Raw genomic sequence first — 14026 nt, forward strand, 5'->3', positions numbered from 1 at the left:
GATATGCAACGCTTGTTTCCAACACCTGCAGAGAAATTTCCCGGACACCAAAAGAAACTGTGCTTTCATCTTATTAAATTGGTGTGGCTTCAGTTTCACATTATCTTTCGTTGCTCAGCCCATAGTATTACAAGTTTATTGCTCCTCCTTGGCTAAAAGTTGAAACCTAAAGTCATTTTCTGCTTTATTGATTTGTAGGAGGAAAACTGGAATTATCCTGGTCATTAGAGAGAGTACTTACAATTTTTTTGCCTTCTATTAACACAGTAGGAATATTTGTTTCAACGTTCTGCAGTATCACATTTCCTTTCTTTTCTCTGTAGATGAATTCTTTATCTAGAAGAAAGGAAATAAAAAAGAAACTTGAAACATCAAGGAAGTTACCTAGGCTTTTGATGGACACTTATGTAAAATGAGTTGACTGGTTCTGAAAGAGATCTGGTGCTTTTCATCAAAGCGCTCTTAAAAAGTGGGGAAATGTGTTCAACTCATCTTAACAAAGTCTCATATGCAGCCTCCTTCTGAACTTTTCCTCCTATTTTATACACTCAAACAGAAAGTACAAGCACAAGCACATAGAATCTTTAGAACATGCTAGAACTTTCTTGCTCAGGACACATGGAATGGACACACAGTAGATTAAGAAACCAGACACCTTAAGGGATGCAGGGTAACTGGTAGTAAAGGGACCAGTTTCCTATGTCTGAAACTTTGGGGTGAAATTGTGTGCATAATGTTCACATCCGTATCCTGCAAAACTCATTTTCATGTTGTCTACAAGAGACCCTGGAAGGATTTAACTCTCATACTGCCATGAATACCTGGGCATCTATCTCGTATTGCCTGTGACTCTCTCTTTTGTATGCAATCAACCAAGATTTCAATTATCTCTTAGAAAATTAATAAGTCGTTGATGCTATGTACATATACTGTGAAGGAAAAGGTAAGCTTTCTTAAATACAGGATTGCTGATAGAGAGGTAGGGCACACAATGGGAAAAGAGAAATACTGTCTGGGCGAAGGCTCTAACACAGCCAGTTTGACAATAAGGGCATTTCACACTGTAACAGTTGACTGGATAGTGTTGTGCCAGTTGCATTAATTCAAAAGAAGAGTTGTGATTCAAGAATGTCTAGTTTTGGGGCCAGCACTGTGGCATACCAGGTAAAGCAGCCACCTGCAGTGCTGGCATCCCATATTGGTGTCGGTTCGAATCCTGGCTGCTCCACTTCCGATCCAGCTCTCTGCTATAGCCTGGGAAAGCAGTAGAAGATGGCCCGAGTCCTTGGCCCCTGCACCCATGTGGGAGACCCAGAAGAAACTCCTGGCTTCTGGGTTTGGATTGGTGCAGCTCCAGCCATTGCAGCCATCTGGGGAGTGAACCAGAAGATGGAAGACATCTCTCTCTCTCTCTCTCTCTCTCTCTCTCTCTGGCTCTCTGTAATTCTGAATTTCAAATAATAAATAAATAAATCTTTAAAAAAGAACATCTATTTTTATAAGGGAAATTAAGTCTATCAATGCAGTAAAACTTTCGACATTACATGATTCTAGCCCAATTCAATTTATACATTATGTAAATTGCCTTCAAAAGTTCAGTGCTAAAGCTACTACTAATTGATACCTAGAAGAAATTGTTTCTATTTATTTTCCTGGTAATACTTTCATGTACAAATCAATGAGTCATGGTTTTCTCTCTCTTTCTTTCTTCCTTTCTCTTTCTTTCTCTCCTTCCTTCCTTCCTTCCTTCCTTCCTTCCTTCCTTCCTTCCTTCCTTCCTTCCTTCCTTCCTCTCTCCCCCTCTTCCCCTCTCCCCCTCCCCACCTCTCCCCTCTCTCCTCTCCCCTTCTCCCCTTTTCCCCCTCTCCCCCTCTCCATGTCGTTCTCCTGGCCAGGAGCCAGGAGCTTCCTCTGGGTCTCCCATAGCTTTTCCTAGAACATTAGCAGGGAGCTGCATTGGAAGTGGAGTAGCCAAAACACAAACCAGAGCCCACCATAAGGGATACCAGCATCACAGGCAGTGACTTTATCTGCTACGATGCAATGCCAGCCTCTAATTTTCTTTTCACACTGTGTTACGTTAGGAACCTAGGTGTTTGGTTGATAATTTCTAATCTTTGCAATAAAAATATTAAAGCTGAAAAATTCCCTTATGATGATATTAACTACATCTCTCTCTCTCTCTCTCTCTCTCTTTTTTTTTTTTTTTTGACAGGCAGAGGGGACAGTGAGAGAGAGAGACAGAGAGAGAAAGGTCTTCCTTTGCTGTTGGTTCACCCTCCAATGGCCGCCGCGGCCGGCATGCTGTGGCCAGCGCACTGCGCTGATCCGATGGCAGGAGCCAGGTACTTACCCTGGTCTCCCATGGGGTGCAGGGCCCAAGCTTTGGGCCATCCTCCACTGCACTCCCGGGCCATAGCAGAGAGCTGGTTTGGAAGAGGGGCAACCGGGACAGAATCTGGCGCCCTGACCCGGACTAGAACCCGGTGTGCTGGCGCCGCAAGGCGGAGGATTAGCCTTTTGAGCCACGGCGCCGGCCAGAAATTAACTACATCTCACAAACTGATTTGCTGGATTATGTTACTCTTCAGTGTGAAATACTCAAAGTGATCCACAGATTCACTGCAATCCATATAAAAATTCCAATGTCGGCCGGCGCCGCGGCTCAGTTCGAGACCCGGCTGCTCCACTTCCGATCTAGCTCTCTGCTGTGGCCTGGGAAAGCAGTGGAGGATGGCTCAAGTCCTTGGGCCCTTGCACCTGCGTGGGAGACCCAGAGGAAGCTCCTGGCTCCTGGCTTCAGATCAGCACAGCTCTGGCCGTTGTGACCATCTGGGGAGTGAACCAATAGATGGAAGACCTCTCTCTCTCTCTCTCTCTGCCTTTCCTCTTTCTCTGTTAATCTGACTTTCAAATAAATAAATAGTTAAAAAATATAGACACATGAACCAATGGAACAGAACTGAAAGCCCAGAAATAAAGTCACACGTTTATTTGACAAAGGTGTCAATAAGACACAGTGGAGAAGGGACAGTCTCTTCAATAAATGGCATTGGGAAAACTGGCTATCCACATGCAGAGGAATTAAACTGTACTCTTAGTTTATATACAAAAATCAAGTCGAAATATACTATAGCCTTAATATAAAATCTGAAACTGTGAAACTACTGGAAAGAAGAAAGAGGGGAAATGATTTATGACCATGGTATAGGCAATGATTCTTGTATATGACCCTGAAACTCAGCCAATCACAAAGAAAGCCAAAGAAAGTGACCTCAGATTAATTAAAAAGTTTCTGCAATGCAAAGGAAACAATGAACAAAGTGAAGAGAAAATCCAGAGACTGGGAGGAAGCAAATCATCTATCAATTAAAACTATTTCTAGTTTTTTTTTCCTGTAATATCTGCTGAAATCAGTGGTTATTAGAAATTTTATTGCTATATATTTTTATTTAAGTCCACTGGATCAGAGGACATTCTGTACACAATTTCAGGTGTTTAAAATTCATTAAGAGAAGCTGGCATTATGACACAGAACATTAAGTTGCCACTTGCAATGCTGGCTCCTTATACTGGACTATACTGAACTGATTGGAGTTCTAGCCGCTCTGCGGGCAATCCAGTTTTCTGTTTATGTGCCTTGCAAGGCAGTGGAAGAAGGCCCATGGTCCTTGATACCATATTGGAAACACAGAGGATATTCCAGAATCTTTTGGCCTGGTGCATCCATGGATTTTGTGGCCATTTGGGGAGTAACCCAGTGGATGGAAGCTCTCCCTTTCTCTGTTGTTTTGGTGGCAGGGGAACCCATGTACTTGGGCCATCATCCACTGCTTTCCTAATTGCACAGCAGAGAGCTGGATTGGAAGTGAAACAGCTGGGACTAAAGCTGGTGTTCAAATGGGATGCTGGCATTGCAGAGGTGGCTTAACCCACTGTGCCATAACACTGGCCCCCATTCATTCTTAAAGGACATTTCCTTTGACTATAGATCTCCAAGTTGACAGTTCTTTTTTCCCTTTTTAGCATTTTGACCAACATAGTTTCTAATGAGAAGTCAGACATTAATTTAATTGCTATTTCTCAACATTTAATATTCATTTTAATTTTGGAGCTTTTTCTTTTATTAAAAAATTATTTCTCTCAAGGTAAACAAGTTTCATATTTTTCATATATATATATTTATTTAGGAACATAGTGATATTTTCCACCCTACCTTCCCTCCCACCCACACTCCCACCTTTCCTCCTCCTTCCTTTCTTATTCCTTCTCAATTTCTACAGTGATCTATTTTCAGGTTATTTTATACTCATAAGATTAACCCAGTAAAGTGTTTACCCAGTAAAGTAAAGTGTTCAAAAAATAGAAGAAAAAAACACTGTTCCTAAACAATAGAGACAAGGGGTGTAAGCATCAACTCTCAAAATGACAATTTTATTCCTATACATTACATTTCTGTACATTAGCTACACAGATCAGGGAAAACATATGATATTTGTCTTTCTAGGACTAGTTTATTTTACTAAGTATAATGGTTTCCAGTTGCATCCATTTTGATGCAGAAGACAGGATTTCATCCTTTTTTATGGCTGAGTAGTACTTCATAGTGTTTACATATCATAATTTCTTTAGTCATCAGGTGATGGGCATCTGTGTAGATTCCTTATCTTAGCTATTGTGAATTGAGCTGCAATGAACATGGGGGTAAAGATAACTCTTTCATATGTTGATTTCATTTCCTTTGGGCAAGTTCCCAGGAGTGGGCTTTCAAGACTTACCCACTACCTTTGGTTTTCAACAGGCTGATAGTGTTGAACTTTAGATTGGGTTTCTTTGCAATTATTTTGTTTGATGTATACTGAGCACCTAGTATCTGCAAATTTTATTTTTCTCATCACATTTAAAAGCCATTTTATTTAAGAGGCAGAGAGAAGGGAAAGGGAGAGAGAGAGTGAGAGAGCGAGAGAGCGAGAGATTCCAATTGTCTGGTTCACCCCCAAACACCAGGGAGCCAGAACTGAACCTGGGTTTCTCACACGGGTGGCAAGGGTCTAACTATTTGAGCTAACACCTGTTGCCTCCCAGAGTGAACATTACGTAGAAGCTAAAATTGGGAGCTGAGTTTGGACTCAGACCTAAGCATTCTGATATAGATGTCAACATCCCAGGAGACATCATACTTCTTAAATATTAATTTGCCAATTATTTTTATACCTCTCACAAATATCAATATCCTCTCATCCTAGTATTCTAATTATACATATAAGGTGTCTTTCAGAAGTTATCAATATCAATATTGATATTAATATCCTCTCATCCTAGTATTCTACTTATACATATACGGTGTCTTTCAAAAGTTCATTGAAGGGCTGGTGCTGTGGCGTAATAAATAAAACTGCTGCCTGTAGTGCCGGCATCCCATATGAGTGCTGGTTCGAGTTCTGGCTGTTCCACTTCTGATCCAGCTCTCTCCTAATGCATCTGGGAATGCAGCAGAAGATGGCCAAAACTCACGTGCCCCTGCACCAACGTGGGAGACCCAGTGGAACCTCCTGGCTCCTGGCTCTGGACCAGCCCAGCTCTGGCTGTTGTAGCCATTTGTGTAGAGAACCAGCAGATGGAAGACCTCTCTCTGTCTCTCTGTCTCTCTCTGTATTTATTACTTTCAAATAAAGTAATAAAATCTTTGAAAAAAAGTTCACTGAAAGTACATCTTATGAAAAAACTGGACAAATTACAAAATTCTTTTGCAAAAAATAAACATGCTTTAATTCCATTTTTTCTCACGAACTTCTTGAAATATGCTGGAAAGTCTGATACCATCTCACAGGTATCTGATGCTTTATTCATTAAAAAATCGTGTTTTCTCTCTGTTCCCCTTGTATAATTTCTGTTGAATTACTACCAAGGTTACTTTGTCTTCCCTTTGTGCTGATCATTCAACTATCAAGTCCACTCAGTCAATTTTATAATTTCAGAATTTGTACTTTACTATGTAGGAATCTCCTTTGCTTCTTTTGTTTCTGCTGTGGTTTCCCATCTCTCTACCGAGATGTTTTCACTGAAAACATGTTTACTTTCATTCATTCAGGATAGCTATACAAGCAGTTTTAAAATACTTTCAGCTCTGGCTGGCGCTGTGGCTCACTTGGGTAATCCTCTGCCTGTGGTGCCGGCACCCCAGGTTCTAGTCATGGGTGCCGGTTCTAGTCCTGGTTGCTCCTCTTCCAGTACAGCTCTCTGCTGTGGCCCGGGAGGGCAGTTGAGGATGGCCCAAGTGCTTGGGTCCCTGCACCCCATGGGAGACCGGAAGAAAGCACCTGGCTCCTGGCTTCAGATTGGCGCAGCGCCAGCCAAGGTGGCCATTAGGGGAGTGAACCAATGGAAGGAAGACCTTTCTCTCTGTCTATCTCTCACTGTCTACAACTCTCTATCTCTCTCACTGTCTAACTCTGCCTGTCAAAAAAAAATATTTTCAGCTCCAAAATGTTTCCTTTGCAGGTGTGTTCCATTTTCAGGGTTCTTCATATGTCAGGTAATTTTGGATTATATCCTAGACATCATGACATTAATTTCTGGACATCCTGTTTTGTTATTCCCCAGTGAGTGCTGTCTTTTGCTACAGCTGTAACTTTCTTTGCTGTGGTAAGACTACCAGCTTCATTTCTTGGGCAGCAGCTTCACTTTCAATTCAGACAGTTTATTGTTAGCTGAACGACTTTGACTTTCCTCCATACGCGTGTGATGCCTGGGTCAGAGGTATAGGAGGGTGGTAATGGGAGATCTCTTCCCTGGATCTTCCTCTCCCCTACTCATTCTTCTTGAAGGTTTTAAGAATACACCTTGCTCTTGGAGCTCTCTTATTTCCATTCTCTGGTACTTGGAAAATTGTTGTTGTTATTGTTCCCTTTTGCAGAAACTACTTTGGGTAGATTCTCCAGCCTGACATTCATGGTCCTTCAAACTCTGGCCTGGATCTCTTTTCCTATTTTAATTTCTTGCCACCTCACGCTAAGCATCCTGAACACTTGCATGTAACTCACGGCTCTGTGCGTCCTCATGCAGTTGTGCTTGCTGCAATGCCCATCTCACACTCCTGCCAGGCTGCAGCTTTCCAGGCTCAGCATAAAGGTCACTTCCTTTGTAAGGTTTCCATGTCTCTGCCAGGCAGAATTAATCATCTTTGCTTTCAGTCCACATTTCATTCAGTCTTACACCATTGATCATACAAGCCAGAGTTATTTGTCTGTGAGAATTCTCTGTTTCAGGGCTGGTGCTGTGGCATAACTGGTTAAGCCGCAGCCATCAGCATCCCATATGGGCACAGGTTTGAGTCCCAGCTGCTCCACTTCCGATCCAGCTTCCTGCTAATGCAACTGGGAAAGCTGTGGAAGATGGCCTAAGTGCTTGGGCCCTTGCATACACATGGGAGACCTGGAAGAAGCTCCTAGCTCCTAGTCCAAGCCAAGGCGGCCATTTGTAGAGTGAACTAGTAGATGGAAGATCTCTCTCTCTCTCTCTCTCTCTCTCTCTCTCTCTCCCTTTCTCTCTCTGTAACTCTGCCTTTTAAATAAATAATAAAATCTTTAAAAAAATAAAACAAAACCTAAATTCTCTGTCTCCTGCACTACAGTGTGTTATTCCCATGGAAAGAGGTTGTACCTTACTGTTTTTCCATCTATACACCCAGAATAGTGACTGGTCTGAAATAAGGTGCTAAATAAATATATGGTGAATTGAGAGAGATAATCTTGCCATAAATCCTACTCATCAAATTTATACCTTTCATGTGAAACAATGAGCAGAACCACTTTTGTGAGCGTCACTGCTGGAAGATAAAGGAATTATATAATTCACAGTACAGAGTAAAAAGAAAAGACAGAAACGGTGGATTTTTCAAATTATATCATCTTGTGCCTTGTCTTGAAATTCTGCTTTGGTCATTTTATTCCTGCCATTGCATTGTACTACAAAGTTACACAGGGAGATGTACAGTGCATTTGAATGTTGCAGAGTTAGGGGGATACAGTTAAAATCCCTGCTCCATGGGAGTTCTAAGAAACATAAAATGGCAGGGCGGGAGGAGCGGAGCCAACATGGCAGAATAGAGAGGACGCGCACTGATAGTCCGGGAAAAGATAGGTTAATAAAAGTGGAATTACGATAATCTCAGGGAGAGGCACAGGAAAAAAATTGCAGCGGAAACACTTCTGGATCCAGTGGATGTGACACGGATGACCTGCGGAGAAAGCAAGGATGACCACGATTCTGAAGCCAAACAGCAGAGTCTAGACATCTGTGTGGAAGGGGAGGTGAGCTCTGTAACCCGAGACATTGGTGGGGAAACTGGCTTGAAGCCCCGCTGGGGAAAGTTCACCAGACTAACTACAGGAGAGAGGAAAAAAAAAGGGGGGACCAGTACAGTCTCTCTCCACCTACCTCACAAAGGCGAGCAGGAGACAAAGAGCAGGAGCCATTTTGGGCATATGTAAAAGGTGCGCCACCTCAGGACTGTGCGCGAACTCAGAGCTGTGCCCACCCCCAGTCAAACAGAAAAAACCTGACTTTGGGGGGGGGTGAAATAACAGGAGGTTAGGACTTAGTGAAAGGGTGGAGCTAATGAACTGAGGCGGTGAAAAAAGAGACGGTGGGTGAGAGAACTCACAGAGTTCACACGAGTACTCTCCAGAGATGCTACAATTTTGTAACCTTGGCAACCCGGTGGGAGACTGCAGGAGAATTTGAGCCCATACTGAGGGCAGAACAGATTCTTTGTGTGGTCCTGGGGAAAAATGATATACCCACAGAAGGCAGAGATCGGAAGCTGACTACCTTCAATTTCGCTCAGCTGTGCAGTATTACTTCCCTCCTGAATCAAAAAATTATATATAAATAAATAAGAGAGAGAGAGAGAGAGAGAGAGAGAGAGAGAGAGAGATTTACCATGCTTAACCTGAGTGTGTCACCTTTGGCACACTCTTAACCCTGAAGAACCAAGCAAAGCTCTCTGGCCACACCCATCTCAAGCCTCAAGCCTCTAAAGCTCCTCCAAAAGCAGACAGTCCACTTAACACAGTCATAGTATAACAAGAAAAACACACAACAACGAGGGAAGAAGAATTCAAACAATATCTCAACAATGCCAAGCAACAAACACAAAAACCGAGGGAACAAGATCAAGGAAGACATTATGATGCCCCAAATGAAAAAGACACCCCAAGCCAAGATTATGAAGATGATGAGATAGAAGAAATGCAAGATACGGATTTCAAAAAATTTATGATATGAGCATTTAGAAGTTTTCAAAAGCAAATCCTTGAACTACAGAAATCCTTACTGGACAGGATAGAAAATCTCTCTCGTGAAAATGAGATCTTAAGGAGAAATCAAAATGAAACGCAGAAACTAGTAGAACAGGAAAGTGTGATAGTGAAGAGAAATCAAAATGAAATGAAGAACTCAATAGATCAAATGACAAACACATTACAGAGCATAAAAAACAGAGTCAGTGAGACAGAAGAGAGAATATCAGACTTAGAAGACAGAGCACAGGAAAGTATACAGTCAAACCAAAGAAAAGAAGAGGAAATTAGAAATCTAAAAAATATTGTTGGGAATCTGCAGGATACTATTAAAAAACCCAACATTTGAGTTCTAGGAGTTCCTGAAGGCATGGAGAGAGAGAAAGGATTAGAGGGCCTTTTTAGTGAGATACTAGCAGAGAACTTTCCAGGTTTGGAGAAGGACAGAGACATCCTAGTACAGGAAGCTCATAGAACCCCTAGTAACCATGACCAAAAGAGATCCTTACCACGACACGTTGTAATTAAACTCACCACAGTGAAACATAAAGAAAAGATCCTAAAATGTGCAAGAGAGAAACATCAGATTACTTTCAGAGGATCTCCAATTAGACTCACAGCAGACTTCTCATCAGAAACCCTACAAGCTAGGAGGGAATGGCGAGACATAGCCCAGGTGCTAAGAGAGAAAAACTGCCAGCCCAGAATATTATACCCTGCAAAGCTCTCATTCGTGGATGAAGGTGAAATAAAGACCTTTCACAGCAAACAGAAATTGAAAGAATTTGTCGCCACTTGTCCAGCCCTGCAAAAGATGCTTAAAGATGTGTTACACACAGAAACACAGAAACACGGTCATCAATATGAAAGAAGGTAAAAGAAGGAAACCTCACAGCAAAAGATCAAAGGAAGTTCAAAACATACATTAGAAAATATCTTTGAGAAAGGTACCTCCTTCTTTGATGACCTGTTCTTTTCACTGGGATTTCACTCGCGGAGATCTTTCATGTAGGGGTGTTTTTTTTTTTTTTTTCCAGAGTGTTTTGACTTTCCATGGCTGTAATACTCTCATGGGCGTTTCAGCCAGATCTGCATGCCTTAAGGGCTGATTCTAAGGCCAGAGTGCTGTTTAGGACATCTGCCATTCTATGGGTCTGCTGTGTATCTCACTTCCCATGTTGGATTGTTCTCTCCCTTTTTTATTCTATCAGCTAGTATTTGCAGACACTGGTCTTGTTTATGTGCTTCCTTTGGCTCTTGGTCCTATCATTATGATCAATTGTGAACAGAAATTGATCACTGGGACTAGTGAGATGGCATTGGTACATGCCACCTTGATGGGATTGAATTGGAATCCCCTGGTATGTTTCTAACTCTACCGTTTGAGGTAAGTCAGCTTGAGCATGTCTCAAATTGCACATCTCTTCCCTCTCTTATTCCCACTCTTATATTTAACAGCGATCACTTTTCAGTTAAGTTTCAACACTTGACAATAACTGTGTATTGATTACAGTATTCAACCAAAAGTATTAAGTAGAACAAACAAAAAAAATACTAAGAGGGATAACGTATTAAGTTGTTCATCAACAGTCAGGGCAAGGGCTGATTAAGTCACCGTTTCTCATAGTGTTCATTTCACTTTAACAGGTTTCCCTTTTGGTGCTCAGTTAGTTGTCACCGATCAGGGAGAACATATGGTATTTGTCCCTTTGGGACTGGCTTATTTCACTCAGCGTAATGCTTTCCAGATTCCTAATAGGGATCACTTTTCAGTTAAAATTTAAACACCTAAGAATAAATGTGTGTTAATTACTGAGTTCAACCAATAGTACTAGACAAAAAAAATGTACAGACCTAAATCTATGACCTGACACCATCAAATTATTAGAGAACATTGGAGAAACCCTGCAAGATATTGGCACAGGCAAAGACTTCTTGGAAAAGACCCCGGAAGCACAGGCAGTCAAAGCCAAAATGAACATTTGGGATTGCATCAAGTTGAGAAGTTTCTGTACTGCAAAAGAAATAGTTAGGAAAGTGAAGAGGCAACCAACAGAATGGGAAAAAATATTTGTAACCTATGCAACAGATAAAGGGTTAATAACCAGAATCTACAAAGAGATCAAGAAACTCCACAACATCAAAACAAACAACTCACTTAAGAGATGGTCCAAGGACCTCAATAGACATTTTCAAAAGAGGAAATCCAAATGGCCAACAGACACATGAAAAAATGTTCAGGATCACTAGCAATCAGGGAAATGCAAATCAAAACCACAATGAGGTTTCACCTCACCCCAGTGAGAATGGTTCACATTAAGAAATCTGCCAACAACAGATGCTGCCGAGGATATGGGGAAAAAGGGACACTAACCTACTGTTGGTGAGAATGCAAACTGGTCAAGCCACTATGGAAGTCAGTCTGGAGATTCCTCAGAAATCTGAATATAAGCCTACCATTTAACACAGCCACCCCACTCCTTGGAATTTACCCAAAGGAAATTAAATTGGCAAACACAAAAGCTGTCTGCACCTTAATGTTTATTGCAGCTCAATTCACAATAGCTAAGACCTGGAATCAACCCAAATGCCCATCAACAGTAGACTGGATAAAGAAATTATGGGACATGTACTCTATAGAATACTATACAGCTGTAAAAAAAATGAAATCCGGTCATTTGCAACAAAATGGAGGAATCTGGAACACATCATGCTGAGTGAAATAAGCCAGTCCCAGAGGGACAAATAGCATATGTTCTCCCTGATTGGTGACAACTAACTGACCATCAAAAAGGAAACCTGTTGAAGTGAAATGGACACTATGAGAAACAATGACTTGATCAGCCCTTATCATCACTGTTGATGTACAATTTAATACTATATCCCTTTTAGTATTTTTGTTTGTTCTACTTAATACCATTGGTTGAGCTATGTAATTAACACACAATTATTCCTAGGTGTTTAAAGTTAACTGAAAAGTGATCTCTGTTAAATATAAGAGTGGGAATAAGAGAGGGAGGGGATCAATTTGGGACATGCTCAATCGGACTTGCCCCAAGTGGTGGAGTTAGAAACGTGCTAGGGGACTCCAATACAATCCCATCAAGGTGGCGTGTACCAATGCCACCTCACTAGTCCAAGTGATCAATTTCAGGTCACAACAGATCATAATGATAGGTCTAAGAGTCAAAGGGATCACATAAACAAGACCAGTGTCTGCTAATACTAACTGATAGAATTAAAAAGGGAGAGAACAATCCAACATGGGAAGTGGGATACACAGCAGACCCATAGAATGGCAGATGTCCTAAACAGCACTCTGGCCTCAGAATCGGCCCTTGAGGCATTTGGATCTGGCTGAAAAGCCCATGAGAGTATGTTAGGCATGGAAAGCCAAGAGACTCTGGCAAACAAACAAACAAACAAACAAAAAAACAAACCCTAAATGAAAGATCTCTGTGAGTGAGATCCCAGTGGAAAGAACGGGCCATCAAAGAAGGAGGTACCTTTCTCTGAAGGGAGGAGAGAACTTCCACTTTGACTATGGCCTTGTCTAAATAAGATCGAAGTCAGTGAGCTCAGGGGGCTTGCAAGGCCTTGGCAACTCGTGACTAGAGCCTGGGGAGATTGCTGATGCCTTAAACCAGAGTGTCAATTTGTTAAGTCAACAACAAGAGTCACTGTGCACTTACTCCACATGTAGGATCTCTGTCCTTAATGTGTAGCTCAGTGTGAATTAATGATATGATTAGTGCTCAAACAGTATTTGGCAATTTGTGTTCTGTGTGGGGGCAAACTGATGAAATCTTTACTTAATATAAACTAAATTGATCTTCTGTATATAAAGATAATTGAAAATGAATCTTGATGTGAATGGAATGGGAGAGGGAGCAGGAAATGGGAGGGTTGTGGTGGGTGGGAAGTTATGGGGGGGGAAGCCATTGTAATCCATAAACTGTACTTTGGAAATTTATATCTACTAAATAAAAGTTTAAAAAAAATGTCAGGCCAGGCACTGTGGCATAGCAGGTAAGGCTTCCACTTGCCATGTCAGCATCCAGTATGGGCATCAGTTCAAGTCCTGGCTGCTCCACTTCCGATCCAGCTCTCTGCTATGGCCTGGAAAGCAGTAGAAGATGGCCTAAGTCCTTGGGCCCCTGTACCCACATGGGAAGACCCAGAGGAAGCTCCTGGCTCCTGGCTTCGGATCTTTGCAGCTCCAGCCGTTGCGGCCATCTGAGGAGTGAACCAGCAGATGGAAGCGCTCTCTCTCTCTCTCTCTGCCTCTCTGTCTGACTTTCAAATAAATAAATCAACCTTAAAAAAAAGGAAACATAGAATGTGATGTTCTTTTTTAGGAGCAGTTTTCCCAAAGAAAAGACAACAGCACTAGCAACCACTGGTTATTTTTCATATATCAAATATCTAGTGCTCAGAATTTAAAGTGTATCATTAGTCTCATTGTTCTATGAATTTATATAATTCTTTAAGGCTAAACATAATAAGGAAACAGAAATAAGTTTCATTGGTAGTAGGACAAAAAAGGTGACTACTTTTCATTTTATTTTGTTTGACCAAACTGTGATACAGAAATATATAGCAAATGAAACTAATTGTTATTCTAAATCTTCCACAAATAAGATAATATTCTAACCATTTACATTCACATAGCAACTGTTGTTATATGTTGCTTACTTTTTTTTTGACAGTAATGCATTTAAAAA

The 14026-nt window shown here is 41.4% G+C and overlaps 1 protein-coding gene across 6 annotated transcripts in view; it reads right to left on the reverse strand.

Annotated features, from left to right (window-relative positions):
* DPP6 (dipeptidyl peptidase like 6) overlaps window positions 1-14026 on the reverse strand; it is a 1252024-nt gene that overhangs the window by 375128 nt on the left and 862870 nt on the right. For all 6 annotated transcript variants that reach the window (XM_051857103.2, XM_051857105.2, XM_070077270.1 and 3 more), the window contains exon 4: window positions 242-336. In XM_051857103.2, the coding sequence (XP_051713063.2) occupies window positions 242-336 (95 nt within the window). The remainder of the gene's footprint in view (window positions 1-241; window positions 337-14026) is intronic.

This window comes from Oryctolagus cuniculus, chromosome 7 (assembly GCF_964237555.1).
Source record: "Oryctolagus cuniculus chromosome 7, mOryCun1.1, whole genome shotgun sequence".
NCBI classification, from domain to species: Eukaryota; Metazoa; Chordata; class Mammalia; order Lagomorpha; family Leporidae; genus Oryctolagus; species Oryctolagus cuniculus.